Source organism: Abramis brama (genome assembly GCF_963993115.1).
Source record: "Abramis brama genome assembly, chromosome: 1".
Taxonomy (NCBI): Eukaryota; Metazoa; Chordata; class Actinopteri; order Cypriniformes; family Leuciscidae; genus Abramis; species Abramis brama.
Genome location: NC_139963.1, coordinates 15,795,192 through 15,811,535, shown reverse-complemented (window position 1 = coordinate 15,811,535; position 16,344 = coordinate 15,795,192). Strand labels below are relative to the sequence as shown.

General features: G+C 37.8%; 1 protein-coding gene across 2 annotated transcripts in view; it reads left to right on the top strand.

Annotated features, from left to right (window-relative positions):
* Positions 1-16,344, top strand: part of baiap2l1b (BAR/IMD domain containing adaptor protein 2 like 1b) — a 119,854-nt gene that overhangs the window by 56,790 nt on the left and 46,720 nt on the right. For both annotated transcript variants that reach the window (XM_084130724.1, XM_084130723.1), the window contains 2 exons: positions 4,373-4,448; positions 5,995-6,081. In XM_084130724.1, coding sequence (XP_083986850.1) covers positions 4,373-4,448; positions 5,995-6,081 — 163 coding nt within the window. The remainder of the gene's footprint in view (positions 1-4,372; positions 4,449-5,994; positions 6,082-16,344) is intronic.

Below are 16,344 nucleotides of genomic sequence, written 5' to 3'. Positions count from 1 at the left end.
CAACCTTAATATTTGCACAACAAGATAACGTTGTAATTTAATGTAACGTTATGTTCTGGTATTCTGCAGTTATGCCCTAATCCTGAAATGTACCCTTTCATTTTCTTTATGATATAAAAGGAATAATAATTAGTATTTTTGGGGGGTTGTAATATGACCCAAGCTTGTTCTCAACATTTTTTGTGACAAATCTACTGATATTGAATAACTTTAATCGTAGAGACACACAGTAGACCCCATGAGAAAGTGTTGACAATAGATATGTGCACTATGTATGCACTTATAGATATAGACTATATAGATGCACTTTTATGGACTTCAAAACAGAAACGGCCATTCACTGCCATTATAAAGCTTGGAAGAGCCAGGACATTTTTTAATATTACTCTGATTGTATATCTGTCTGAAAGAAGAATGTCATATACACCTAGGATGACTTCAGGGTGATTAAATCATGGGCTAATTTTAATTTTTGGGTGAACTATCCCTTTAATATGTGAAGTGAACTATGCTATCTTTATCTCTGAAGGAGTAATCATGCAATGCAAAGATATCTGAGAAATAGTGTTAAAGGTTGTACACAGACCACAACATGTGACACATAATCCTCAGTGAAAATTGTTAACAAATGTAGAAAGATTTAGCACTTTACGTCACAACACAACAAATAATGACAAAACATCAAAAACATAAAGACAGCAACCAGTAAAACAATCTCATAACAGAAAATGCATAATTCATTATTTAAAAATTAAAATTTTGTCATAATTTATTCAACCTCATGTCGTTCCTAGCCTGTATGGCAGTGGATCTCAACCTTTTTGACTTAATATACAATATTTTAGGGCTTGGCATAGCTAGAAAGATGTATAGGCCTATTTGTTATAAAAAAAATAAAAAATAAAATACTTAAGAAATATCTTAAATAATTTTAAGTAACCTTGAGGCCCCTTTTGAAGTTTGTTGAGGCCTGCTTGTGGCCCCGGTCCCTTGTTGAGGACCACTGCTGTATGACTTGGGTGTGTTCACACTTGGCATGTTTGGTTTGATTAAAATGAACCCCTGGTGCGATTGCTCTGTTAGTGCGGTTCATTTGAATAAGTGTGAACGCTGCCGTCTGAACCCTGGTGCGCACCAAACAAGCGGACTGAGATCGCTGAAAAGATGAGTCTCTGTCCGCTTCCAAACAAACTCTGGTGCGATTCGAGTGAAATATATGAAACGCAACATGGACCAAAGACATGTAAACAAACCAAAAACACACGAAATTATGTCACAAAATGTGCCCCTAAAAAGGACAGAATGCTAAAGCACAACTGTTTTTTCTCGTCAGTCGTGATGTTGACCATCTCAGTTCAGGCATCAGAACCGCGTCTCTTCGCAGCAGATCTTGGTTTGTGTGTGTGACGGGGGATTCCTGACGCTATTTTGGCTCCTTTACACATTTTATAAGCTCTTCACGAGTTATCAGCTGGTCAAAACACCATCATATGAAGCTACGCACATACAACGAGCACATTTAGCCCAGAACACAGCATTGTTTTGGATGTTCGACAAGTTCTGTTGCAAAATATGTCTTTGTTCGTTTTAGTTTTTTATCTTTAGGTTTGGTGTTAAAATGACAGTGTGAACACTAAGTGAACCAGGGCTAAAAGTATAATTTACTGTTTCGTTCCGGACCAAAGGAACCAAGAGAACCGAACTAGTGTGAACAACCCTAACTTTACTCTGCTGAACACAAAAGACGATATTTTGAAGAATGTTGGTAAACGGTTTCGGTTCCCATTGATTTGCATAGTATGGTCAAACATATAATGGAAATCAATGGAAACCGAAAGTGTTTGACTACCAACATTCTTCAAAATATCGTCTTTTGTGTTTGACTTTTTGTGGTCCTACAGGTTTGGAACAACATGAGGGTGAGAAAATTTTGGGTGAACAATCCCTTTAATGTTTCAGCAGTATTATTAAATTTGAAATTCTTTGTTCAGACAACTGTGTTTAACTAGTTGGGACAACATTATCGGTGACTTATGTTGGTCTAACATGGGTTTAAAGCAGTTTTTAAGTAATTAACCAAAAAAAAAAGTTTTTTTACAGTGCAGGGGTAACAGGACAGACCTATAATAACATTTTCTTGGGAAGGACGAGTTTACAGTTATTTTGTGGCCCCTTGATTTTACAGTATAGCTGTGGCACTGAATGAACGCTTTCATTGGTAGGAGGTTTATTACCAGAGACCCGCTCCCACGTCAGATCTGTCCATAAGTGCGTCATTCCAATATAGTTTCATTCCAGTATAATATCAGCTGTGCCTCCTGTCATACCGAGTCTCAGGCGGTTCGATACGTGTCAGGGAGTGGAGAGGAGTGGGCTGAAGTGAGGATTAGTAAGCACATGTATGCCTCTTAAAGTTCAGTAAATATAACCAAGCCCAAGTCTTCACTAGTGACTCATTCAAATCTCTGCTTCCTCTCTTCGTAATGCAGTGAACTAATGCAGCTTTGGCAACTACTAAAACACACAGGGCTTTTGCTCAGAAACTGATCTTGTTGTGGAAAGCAGTAGTTTTATTGCAGTTCTCAACTTGTCCAAACTTCATTCTCCCAAACTTTGTTCTCCCAAAAAGATTTATTCCACACACACTCTCGCTCCTGACAGAGGAACAGGCACAGCACCTCAAACCCTGAGATGTGCAACCTGTGAGAAAGGATCAAGTGGGTCGAGTCATGACTGGATATTTCACACTTATTTTACACTCTCAGTTCCTAATTGAAGGTCTCTCAGAGGATGTGTGTACAGAGTTATGTGAAGCTGATGATTGGCTCTCAGGCCGCATTTACATTACATGGTTCAAGTGACCCAATTCCGAATTATTATTATTATTATTATTATTATTTATTTTTTTCCTTCCACGTGGCATGGATCGGATATGACCCAGGAACGTGTAAGCAGGATTCCGATATTCTCAGTTTGGTTTCAAGGCCTCATTTATATTTTGAAACAAATCCAATATGAATCGGATACGTGCATTTGCGTCTGCCAACTTAAGCCTCCTCTCCATTGACATCCATTCATAAAAAATGGCCTCTGCTCTCCTTCCCTGCGTACCAGCGTTAGCATTAGCCGTTACGCTTTTTCGGCTAAAGGTTGCAGGCTTGTCATCTAGTGGCTTTGGTAAAAGTACAACTCCCATCTACAAAGGAGTACAGTACATTCAAAGAACATGTCAAATCACCAAAACAACCTGCATTCAAATTGCTCTTTTAGCTAAAATTGCACAAAAAGGAATAAGGAAACTAGAATCACGTCTATAATGAGTTGCTTTAATAATAATGCACTGAAATTTCAGCAACCGAAAAAATTGGGCTGAAATAAGAAAAGAAAAGAGAAAAAATTCGGAGGCCAAAATAGTTTTAGAGGGTCAAAATCATTGACCAAAACAAAACAGTGACAACAGCACATGCTGAAGCTTCTCTGATGACCAAAAATATGTACAATTTGTTTGGCTGAAATATATTGTTACTGAGCAACTTGACCAATCATGAACGGTATACCGTGTTGAGTTACCCAAATTTAATTGCAGAAACTTTCGGTTTCAGTTTTCGGCTTCATGAAAACTTTAATTTCGGTTTCATTCGTTATGGTGCATCACTATTATACACTTTTTAAACATAAGGCGGGACTTATATTGAACTTTATGCTTTCTCTCATTCATATTTTTTGGACTATCCCATTTTCTAATGTCTCTGAGGATGTATGAAACATTTGAAAGAATATTGTTATTTTTGTGGAAAATTTTAAATAATATTGGTGTCTATATTAGTCTATATAATATTTGGCAGAATTGCAGTCTCATCTAGTGGGCATTCATTAAAAGTCAGACCTGAGAGCTACTGTCTGTATTTAACACCAAACTGGAAGTTGGTCCAACAGCTTATTCTGACTCATGGATGGACTCTTGGACAAAATGAGCTACAGTGATTTGAAGACACAATATATTTAACCACTAATTACAAACCAAAGTTATCCATGAAAATCGGACCTGAACCAGGTTGGAACTCAACAGTTTATAGTTTGTCGAGTCTCTTGATGGCTGGGTAGATACCAGATCTCCATGTTCATCACCTGTAGAACAGCTAACATCCCTAAATATGTTGTTATGTGTCAAAGCAGAAGCATTTTGCACTTTGATGCACCCCTGCATGCATCGTACATTAAACCAATAAGACACTTTACAATGGGACTGAAGAGGTTGTTTCATGGACAGAACTGTCTCAGTCCACGCAATGTCATGATTGCAAATGATTACATCAGGATTGCTCATGCCAACTTTTTAACCATTTCCTCTGTTTGAAATCCCTCTTCGCAGAATGTTATGGATCAATTCAACCCGGGGTTACGTAACCTCATAAACCTGGGAAAGAGCTACGAGAAAGCCGTTTCAGGTGAGCCTTACCATTCAGTAGCTTCCATATACTATTAGTCTATATTTCAGGCATTGTGTTATGAAGCATTTGGTTATTTGTGAATCTCTACACTCATTATTAGTGGTTGATAATAAATACTGAGTTTTTAATGCTGAGATGTAGAGAGCAGACTGACAGATTATGGCATTATAAATACACGTCTGGTCAAAAGTTCTTTGCTCACCAGGGCATTTATTGGATCAAAACTAATTTTCTAATTTTATATATATTAAAATGTAATTTACTCCTGTGATGCAAAGCTGAATTTTCAGCATCATTAATCCAGTCCTCAGTGTCACATGATCCTTCAGAAATCATTCTGATATGACGCATCCAATATTCACGTCTTTCGTTTTTCCTGGGTAAATAAAAATCATTCCAATTTATTAAGCTTTTAATGGCAATCAAATGGAAATCTTAACAAAGGGCAGACCTAACATTTGATGCATGACATCTAAAACATCAAGATGAATTATGGAAAGGATGGAGCTTTGACTTCCCTTTCCTTTTTTTGTGTATCATCCCTCACTTCCACATATAGCCTTTCTTCAGATTGCTTACTTAGTTACACGTCAATCTACAAAAGTAGGTCTACTGAGTAAAGGGTAGGTTTCATCAAACCTTGAACCAATGTATTACTGTTTGAGGAATCGGGTTAGATATAATAACCACAATCCCAGACTAAACATGCTTGTTTAGCATTGTTGTGCCCAGCCTGACTGAAAAGGTTTTGTTGAGTTTTCCCTCTTCTGCTATAAACCCGTTTTCATGCACCCTCATAATGCAATTATAGTGAGATTTAGATAATATTTCGATTAAACTTTACCTTATCTTATTCTTAACGCAATACTTCGGTCAAATTGATGCAATTAAGCTCATTATCACAGTAACTATAATCATAGTAAAAACGTGACTTATGCCAATTTTAATCACAATAAACTGGTATGTAAACACTTAAAACAGTGGCCAGTAACACGTCTACTGTATGTGAGTTCATCATTTGTGTAAGGCATATGGGATATGTGAATAATGGCAGAAAAATAACTACAATTCTTAGTGAATAACCAGAATAATGAAAATTGCATGTAAACGGGAGTCTGGTAATCATGTTATTGTGATTAAGTCCTTAATCTGATTATTGCATGTAAACATAGTCAATGTGTCGGCTTTTAAAAACGTGTCTCTAGACATCAGAGTACTTTTGCGCTCCATCCAAATATCTTTTCCTCCCGGCTGCTTTTGAATTGCTTTTTTATAATATGGTGATAACAAATGCGACGCGTGCAGATTGATGAAACAAAATAATATGATACTCAAAAGTATTTTAAATTTGTCTGTGGATTTTTGAATGGACACAAGACACCTCTGCGAATCAGAAAAGTAGGAATGGTGATCATCCAATGGCGCTATATTGTTTTATAACCATCTACAATGTGCAGCATGTTGTAATAGAGTGAAGTGAAATGCATTTCTTTCTCTATTCCACCTCAGTAGAATAACACATGTTCTTATCCTCGCTTTGCAGCCATGGCTCTGGCTGGGAAGCAGTACTTTGATGCTGTATCTAAGATCGGGGAGAACGCAGCCGTGTCTCCAGTGTCCAGGGAACTGGGTGAGTCACGGCTAATGCTTTTTTATTGAGAACTGCATGAGCACTTTTCCATTTACTCTTCCTATAGTGCCAGTTCTCATGTGTAGAGATTTGAAAATGTTAAAGAGGATTATATGGTGTCTTTGTTATAGAGTTCACAAAAGAAAAACAAATATCTAGGGTAGCAATCACTTCAGTTCATGTGGTTGTCATTGGTATGAGAAACAAATAGACTTTTAATCTTTCATTATCAGTATTTCCTCTATCGTGTAAAGATAACATGGGTCATAATCTGACGTTGTGATAACCTACAGGAATGTGCCATAAAGAATGTTACGTGTCCAGGTTTCGGTTTAATGTTCGGTTCGGCATGTTTGCTGACTTGCCAGATGATAATGGTGGATATATTGCATTTATCAACTCACGTCATGTTTGAGAAATCAGGGTTGATAGCACATGCTGAGTGGTGTGTTTTTTGAAAAATTGTCAGAACGCATTATGCAACTAATGTATGCATGTGACGATATCAAATGTTCATGTTGCGATAATTGCTGAAATTAGTGGGGGTGCTCTAAGACGAATGTGTAGGTCATTAATGGCACTTTCAGTGCACTAGTATGCAATTAATGGTCGTGCTTTTTAAATATTCTTGTAGAGTAGGAGATTGAATTTTGAAAACATTAATTGCTAATTTGTTTTTTGCAGTGGTATAGAATCATTATGAATTATTATGCGAAGTCATTTAAAAATAATATGCATGAGTGCAGTGTTTCCCCTAGGTTTTATGAGACTATGTGGGGTGGACCTCTGTCCCTTTAGGGGTGTCCAGGGTCATGCCAACCTCCTTTAAGACAGTTTTGTTCATTTTAAGGTTAAATGCATCAATCTGGTTCACTTTGAGAGTTCAAAATTAAAGGGTTAGTTCACGCAAAAATGAAAATTACCCCATGATTTATGATTTCTATTATGATGCGTCGGGTCAGAGGTCACTCATCCGCCGGAACTCGCCTCACGTATGGTTGTTACCGGAAGCCAGTGATTATAGTTTATACAGTTATAAATATGGATATTTTTTCTTACAAAAACGCATGGCTTCGCTTACATACTTTGATCTTTGCTTTTACCATAACCTAATTCATTTGAATCCATCCATTACGTTGACTTAGACCAAGGCACTGTAGACTGCAGACAGTAAGATAAAAACGATAAACAATTAAGGCATACTTTATTATTTATGAGCTACTGCCAATCTAGAAACAGCTTTTTGCTATTGGTAAGGGTTTAAGGCAATGGTAGACTGATCCTACACCAGTTGTTTTGGGCCGCTTCATCCCAGAGCAGGACTTATGAACAGCAGGACGTGGACTGAGAGATTCCACCAGAGTCTCTTGTGCGTATGTTGCATGAATTGTAGCCGAATACTCCTATTTCACAAGTGCAAATTAGGAGACTGACTTTGCAAGGTCACGCACGATTACACATTGCACATGCAGGGATTTCGTTTGCATGCTGGCTGGGATAAAATCCAACATAGACTATTATAATTTCAACTGAGGCTGCTCTATTTTTGCATTTTTAAACCAGTTTTATTTTTCTCTCGGCAGTCTGATCAGATAATGAGAAGAATGGGAGAAAGCTGATATTATTTTCTTTTCATTAGTCAAGCTGGAAATGGAAGGTTAAGTCTGGTCAAGTGCATTGTGGGATACAGTATTGCACTCAGTGAGCTCCCTTTTTTACTGCACAGTTTGGCAAATATAGTAAGCCAAACATGTGCTCCATGCATACAGATCATTTGCATAATGCGTACAATATACTGTACATTCTGCATACCGCAGAAATGGTGTGAGGGGTTTGGTAGTCATTATGGGAATGTCTGGGGTAGGGCTGCAACTAACGATCTTGCCCTTAACACTTAAGGGTTATTTTTTGCAACACCTTTAAGTTTAAGGGAAACCTAAGGGTGTTTTTAAGGGAAAATTAAAAAATCTGAGGTAGGGCTGCAACTAACGATTGATCAGATGCAAAATCTTGCCCTTAACACTTAAGGGTTATTTTTTACATGTTTTTTTCTTAAGTTTAAGGGAAACCTAAGGGTGTTTTTAAGGGAAAATTACACTTAAGGTGCTTTATGCAACCGGGCACAGGTCTTTGAAAACACCAGTGTACATGGTGTACACTTATCAACATTCATGCTTCAAAGTGACGGATTTTCTTTCCTTCATCTTGTAGTCTGGATGACCTTTCCTTGACCTTTTCCTTTGAGGGCTGTAACATTTGGACATCGCCTTAGTGGATGTTAACACAATGCCCTCGCTATCCGTAGGCGATAAGAGCCGAAACTTGCCTCTGTTTGGGCAGATAACGTCCAAACGCAGGCCTCGCTTTCCACGTCACCAGTGTTCCTCAGCGACTGGAGCCTCTTGAGCTCTTGCTTGGCTGAGCTGAGCTGAAACCGGACCCGCCTTCAGGCAGATGAGCTGACATTAGATAGTCTTGAGAGTCACGGACAGATTGACAATGAGGTCAGGTGTCAGAGAGATGGAGATGCTTTCATTCTTAAGCAGTGGCACCAAAGACAACACCTCTGTGTTTAAACCATTAAGCCCAACAAGTGTGATGTCCCGCACTCGTTAAGTATAATGATGGCACCGTCGCTGTTTGTAGGAGGCACCTTGTTTTGTCGTGGCATTTGACCGTGTAGACTTCCAGAGCGCCTCGCTGACAGCAGAGCATCAGATTACGCTTGTAGAGTTCACTGGAATATCATTCAAATGCCTGCTTGTGTTCCCATGGAGGTGTGCTGGTACTGTGGAAATGCTGAGTAATGCATGAACGCACATGTGCGGCACGCTTGCATTCCTGCTCAGATACTGTGCGCCTTAGTGGATAAAGAGTTCTCCTTTTACAGGTGAAACTCGAAAAATTTGAATATCATGCAAAAGTTCATTTATTTCAGTAATTCAACTTAAAAGATGAAACTAATATAATATATAGACTCATTACATGCAAAGTGAGATATTTCAAGCCTTTATCTGTTATAATTTTGATCATTATGGCTTACAGCTTATGAAAACCCCAAATTCAAAATGTCAGAAATTTTGAAAATGTTCATAAGCTGTAAGCCATAATCATCAAAATTATAACAAATAAAGGCTTGAAATATCTCACTTTGCATGTAATTTTCTAATATATTAGTTTCACCTTTTAAGTTGAATTACTGAAATAAATGAACTTTTGCACGATATTCGAATTTTTTAAGTTTCACCTGTACTAGGGATGTGCGCCACGAATAATTGAACGTTTAATTAAAAAAAATGTACGGACTAGTCGAGTGGTCTAAGAAACCCACAGAGGACAGTCAAAAACAGCCTGTTTCAGCGATCCATATGAAACAATCTACTTAATCAATGATCATTGTACATTAAACTTAAAGGATTAGTTCACTTTCAAAAACATTTTTGCTGATAATTTACTCACCCCGATGTCATCCAAGATATCCATGTCTTTCTTTCTTCAGTGAAAAGAAATTAAGGTTTTTGAGGAAAACATTCCAGGATTTTTCTCCACAGAATGGACTTCAATGGCAACCAACTATACCAATGTTCAAAGAAGGTTCAAATGTCCGTCTCAATGCAGCTTCAAAGTCTCTACACGATCCCAGTCAAGAAATAAGGGTCTTATCTAGCGAAACGATCAGTCATTTTCTTAAAAAACAAAAACAATTATATACTTTTTAACCACAAATGCTCGTCGTGTACCATCTCTGAGATGCGCCACGTATGACAGATCGTTTCGCTAGATAAGACCCTTATTTCTCGACTGGGATCGTGTAGAGACTTTGAAGCTGCATTGAGACGGACATTTGAACCTTCTTTGAACATTGGTATAGTTGGTTGCCATTAAAGTCCATTCTGTGGAGAAAAATCCTGGAATGTTTTCCTCAAAAACCTTAATTACTTTTCGACAGAAGAGAGAAAGACATGGATATCTTGGATGACATCGGGGTGAGTAAATTATCAGCAAATTTCTTTTGAAAGTGAACTAATCCTTTAAGCATTCAACATTAGCCAATAGAGACGTATTTATTACAATCAACTGAATCAATAGGGAGTGCAGGACAAACAAGTTCAAACATAATGTTTTTCCTTTAAACCTGCATGAAATTTCATATAGGTATTGTTCCTCAGTCATAACCAATAGTATCACACGCCTATAAGCAAGATAGATTGTTAAATGGCAGTTTGACATGGCATAGCCAACTACTAGGCCTGTCACGATTATGAAATTTGGCTGACGATTAATTGTCTAAAAAATAATTGCGGTTATGCCGATTAATTGTCAGTTTTAGGGCTTTGACGATTAATTGTCTGTGTTAGGGCTTTGGCGATTATGCCGATTAATTGTCTGTTTTAGGGCTTTGTGCTTCATTCATTAAATAATTGTGATGAATTTAATCCTTTGTAAGTTATCATTTTGCAGTGTAAGATTACAGTTAACACCTTTAAATATTAAATAAATATATTTAATAGCTATGACAATTTGTTTATTAAACTTAGTGAGTGTATAAATCAGCAGCAAAAAGTAATTTTTGAAAACATCTGCACAGTAATTTAATAAAATCTAAACATGTTAATAAAAACAAATGTGCACAAACCATGATAATATGATATGCTTCAAAACAGAGCGGAACAAAGAGCGGAACAAAGCGCGTATGCGCATCGCGGGTGCAGAATGATGTGCTTAATATGCAACATGGAGTCACAGTGCGCAGCGCTGCACAAGTGCGCATTTAAAAGTTCACGGCACAAAGCGAAGAAATGTCGAGGGCACAAATCCTAGTGTATATCAGTCCAACAGTTTATTGATCATTTGTTTCTTCACAGTTTTAAACTCCAGTTATTGTGCGTCTGATGCCAATTCATAGTCCTTGTGCTGTGTAGGCACACGGTAGTGAGCGAGTCATTTAGAAACAGCAAAAAACTCCAGCAAAATAAAGTCATTTTATGCAAATCCACAGCCCTTTATCTACAGATCAAGCATTATAACGTCAATGTCACATTGGAGAAAGTTTTACCGTGTCGTAACCGGACGACGCGCGCTGTTTGAATGCTGAACGGAATGATTGACAGCTGCAGACGAGTTTGTGAACTTTAATTTAACAATGTAAATATACTACTGTTCCTCACATTAAGCTATGGAATGGCTTCAGATGACTTTGAATATATTGCTGGAAAACGTAATTAGTGCTTGTCTATTTATTTTGGTCCATGACTTCCCCCTTGTGCCGTAGGCCTATAAAAGAGCGCAATAATCGCGGTTGTCTGAAACAATCGCGGTTAGATCAAATAATCGCGATCAGACGGTTATTTAATTATCGCGACAGGCCTACCAACTACACAAACCTTTTCCGTTTTCTTCCAAGTCAAATTTTGCTTTTGCTTGTCTTACGAGTGGACGTTTCTCTGAGCCGTGAGTGACAGAGAAAACAAACAGTTGCAAGGTCTGGGGTAATGTGTAGGATTTTGTTTTATGCTCCAGCTACATACTTTAAAAATAATGTATTATTTTTTTTAAATGTAACATTAACATGACAGTATCTTAAACATAGCCTTTGTGAAAGGCAAAACATAAATGTGCCGATAATGTAAACAACTAGGCCTTGAATTTCCAGTGTCGACTAGCAGCGGCAGGATACTACACTATACATACTATACATCCCTACACTAGATCAGTGTCATCCAGATTAAGAGGATATGTGAGTTAGGAGTGTGATTATGCTCGTGTTGAACTGGTTACAGGACAACAACAGAAAAAGTGGTGGACTCTGCAGTCTTAAATTAATAGTTACTCCAACATAGTTTTTTTTTTTTTAACCAGTTAACACTTACACTACCATTCAAAAGTTTGAGGTCAGTAAGGTTTACTAATGTATTTGAAAGAAGTCTCTTATTCTCACCAAGGATGCATTTATGTGATCAAAAATACAGTAAAAACAGTAATATTGAGAAATACTATTATAACAGTTTAAAATAACCATTTTCGATTTGAATATATTGTCGAATGTAATTTACTCCTGTGATCAAAGCTGAATTTTCAGCGTCATTACTCCAGTCTTCAGTGTCACATGATCCTTCAGAAATCATTCTGATATGATGATTTAATGCTCAAGAAACATTTCTCATTATTATCAATGTCAAAAACAGTTATGCTGTTTTATCAAAATAATTTTTAGCTGCAGCTTTAATGCTCATATCATTAGTTTGTGCCTCACAAACAAAACCCCAGCTCTTCCTCTGTCCTCTGGGCCGGTTTTAAATCCACTTTTTATGCCCGTCCCTCACTGTCTGAAGTGTACATGAGTGGACTCACTCCCTCTGTCAAAGTTGAGGGGTCTAGGGTCCGAATAAACAAAATTGAACGCACTTCAAAATGGCGAGTGTATGTGTAAAAGTGGTGAACGGAACTGCTCTTGATGCCTTTAACGCTTTTGACAAAATATAACCATGTTTGAGAAAATCAGATTGCAGTTGCTGTTCTCAAGCGTCTGTATTTAGTGAGTCTGTGAGCTTTAGAGACAAAGAGAAGTGAATAAGTATGCTATTTTTCCTATGGTCTCTGAAATCCCCTGGCTGCTTCTGTGCTCGGAAAACGCTCTGAGCATCGTGATGTTACCCTGTGCATTCATTCAAAACAGTCTTTCTCCTTCCCTGTATCACTCAATTTATGATCTCACTGTTTAGAGTCATTAAAACGCTCACACAGTCGGCAGAACAGAAGCATAAAGACACAAAGGATTTAATGCACCATTAAAAGCACTATATGTAGGATTTTTAGAAACCACGGAAACACCAAAGATGCTTTAATATATTATGTGTTTAATTGGACAGGTGAGCGACTGTTTGGATACAATCATTGATCTAATCATTGTTATACAGCTCAACATAGTTTGAATCTCTTGTCTCTGTCAAATATGTGTCAAAGCTCAACATATTGCCATTTTTTTTCATATACTTTGCATGTTTTAATAGATCACACAGTAGATCACACACTGTATTTCTCTGTATCTCATCCCTAATTTTCCTTATTAGATCGTGTTAATGTCACAGGACAACAGAGAGGTGAAGACGTGGTTTTCTCTGTTTGTTTTTTGTTATGTAATGCTTATAGTGGGTCAAATATTTCTTCAGTTGGTCAGGAGTGTTTAGGCTCAGTTGATCACACCTGTTGCCTGGACTCGTGTCGTCTTTCGGGAAGAACACACAAACAAAGCAGGAGTAAACCACAGCCCAGGAAGATGCAAATCAGCCTCTGTGTGTCTAGAGTGACTCGAGCCTCATCATTGTGCACCAGGGCACGAGTCTCTGAGCCAGGAGATCAGCCCAGTCCTCACACATTTCATTTTTGCCAGTTTAGCTTTTTTTTTTAAAACAGACTGAAGAATGACAGAAAGTTATGAACCAGTTTTAAGAGTTTGCTTTCGTTATTACTCTAGTCCACTTGTTTGCTTTCCCTCTGATTGACTACACTGATATTTCCACATTTTGTGTAAAACACCTGTACCTTTGTGTAACACTTTCTATGAAGTCCATGCTTATAATGAATTATAGCTCCATTTATACTTATAAGTATTACTAATCTATAAATATGTTTATAAAGACTCATTAAGACCTATACTGCATTATAAGAACAGTTTTAGTTTCATTTATATTATTTTTATAATTACCAAGTCATGCATTTGCTCTTTCAATGTGTATGCTCATAATCCATTATACACTGATTTATAAGTATTAATTATTCAGTCATATCAGGGTCCGAAATTAACACCCGCCAAGCGCCAAATGCGGGTAGATTTTCTGTTTGGCGAGTAAATCTCAAAAGGCTATCCGCCACACTGGCGGGTGAATGTTCATACCAGAGAATGGTTCATACCAAAATATAAAATTTTCAGCGCGCACGCGCTCTTCTGCCAAGAACGAACCAGCCAAGCTTCCCCGTACTTTTTGACAAGCGTCCTTGACAGGGCGGCCAGAGCTTCTTTGCAGCTCAAGTCGGCGGCGGTGTGTACGTACAGTTATTAACGCTCTATCTGTTGACGGCGCTGAGGAAAAAGGATATGTGAAGCTCCCACCACTGCAAGAAGCAGTCGCCGCGCTCATCAAAGCCGTGCAGAACGTCTTCAGCACCTTCTAAAGGCCTATTTATACTTCTGCGTCGAACTGCCGCCGTAGCTACGTCGTAGGCTGTGTGTAGCGCGCGTACCCTACGGCGTACCCTGACGTGCACCTCTCCAAAAATGTAACAACGCGTCAATTCTACGCGGACGCAAGCGCTGTGATTGGTGTGCCAGAACCCCTCCCTCGGGGTTTCACATGCTCCCTGGTGCGCGTCAACGCGGACAACGACGCAGAAGTATAAATTAAAACCAACACGTAGAATGATTTAATGAAAACATAGAATGTAATTTTCCAAAAGCAAATGAAAGAAATCATGAAGATGTGCTCATAATACATTTTAAGTTGTTTGTTTGTAAATGTAACTAATGAACAATAATTCCTGTTATATATATAAAAAAAAATAAAAAAAACATTAATACAAGCAATTCCATGCATATGACTGAGGAGATATAGATTTTAACAAATCATAATTACCATTCATGACCTCTAATGCAAACATTAGCCATTAAATATATAATTGATAGCTAATTGGTACGGCAAACAAGTGTAACAAAATTCAAAATAATTTAGGCCTAAATTAAATTAGATTAAAAAGGCTACACCAATATGCCTTCTTCATTGTTTTACCATGACAGGCAGTGGTTAGAACACAAAACATGTTTAAATATTAAGGTTTCTGAGTAAAATGTGCACTGCCATTCATAACGGTGCGGAGGAGAGCAAGCGTTTTCAGTTCATTCCTGTGGAAGTCGAGTTTAGAATTGCCTGTCCGGCCGTGCGCACTTTACTTTTGCTTTAGAATAAGCGCCAATTCGGGGATGCACAACAACTAGAAAAACAACTAATTATTTGCAGGTTACCTATTTGCATTGGGTTTAAATCCAAAATATTGCCAAAATAGGCGATTTTTACATTTCGCTTTGAAACCAAATCTAAGTTCTCTAACTGAACTAAATGATTTTTATTAGGCTACTATAAAAAAAATTCAAACAATGGTGAGGGCTGTGCCTCGGAGAGCGAGTGATGTAACCGGTGAATTAGAGTAAAATTGAGTGGGTCCGATATCATTGGTCTTAAATACAATGGTTCTGACACCCATGGGAATTTCAGTCTAAAATTACAATGAAAAGGAAATTTTCCTTGTTATTTTAGTCTGTTGCTCATTGTATAACTTCAGAACAAGACTTCAGTATGGTGCTTTCGTTGAAGTTTTTGTCCTTTTTGGAGCTTGACAGTATTTTATTGTATATAAATTTGGGTTTGTATACATTTGGGTTTTTGGAGCAACATGACATTAAACAAATATCGACAGGATTTTACATTTTTGGCTTAGCTATTACATTACAATCTGATTCGGGTCATTAAACTGAATAATACCAAACTGAATCACCTCACCAAACCAAACGCTTTACCTTTTTTTAAGATCTTTTCCTCCTTTTTATATTTATTGAAGTATAGTGTTTGTAAAATAATAAATGTTCTTTTTTTAGCCTCATCGTTGTTTTTCTTTTACACAATGTCACCTGTTCTGGTGTCCACACCCATCTTTCTTGATTTATGTCACAGTGAATGCAGCAGTGACTGCCAGCCCCCGACACACACACACACACACACACACACACACACACACACACACACACACACACACACACACTCCCTCACTGGTGCCACAAAGGAAGCTTTTTACCAGGACGTTCTGGTGACCTTTAGTCTCCTGTGTTGTTTGAACTGTGCTTAGCAAGGCTGGCCACAGGACAGCAGTCAACACACATACACATCAGCGTCAGGTTGGAGAGTGTGTCATTTACCCTTAAACTTAGATTAAATTGAGTTAAACCTTTAAATTCTTTGGGAATCAAACCCACAAGCTTGTCCAGCACCAGTTACAGGAGCCTAAAGAAAGTTATCTTCATTTACTCGCCCTTCATGTCGTTCAAAACCTATAAGACTTTCATTCTTCTTCGAAACACAAATCGTATTCTTAGTCAGCTGTTTGTGTCTTTCAGTACACATGGCGATCGCACATAAACACTCAATTTACACAAACTTAAAAATCATATCCGTCACCTAATACAATCCACTCGCACTCATCATCACTGAGACCTTC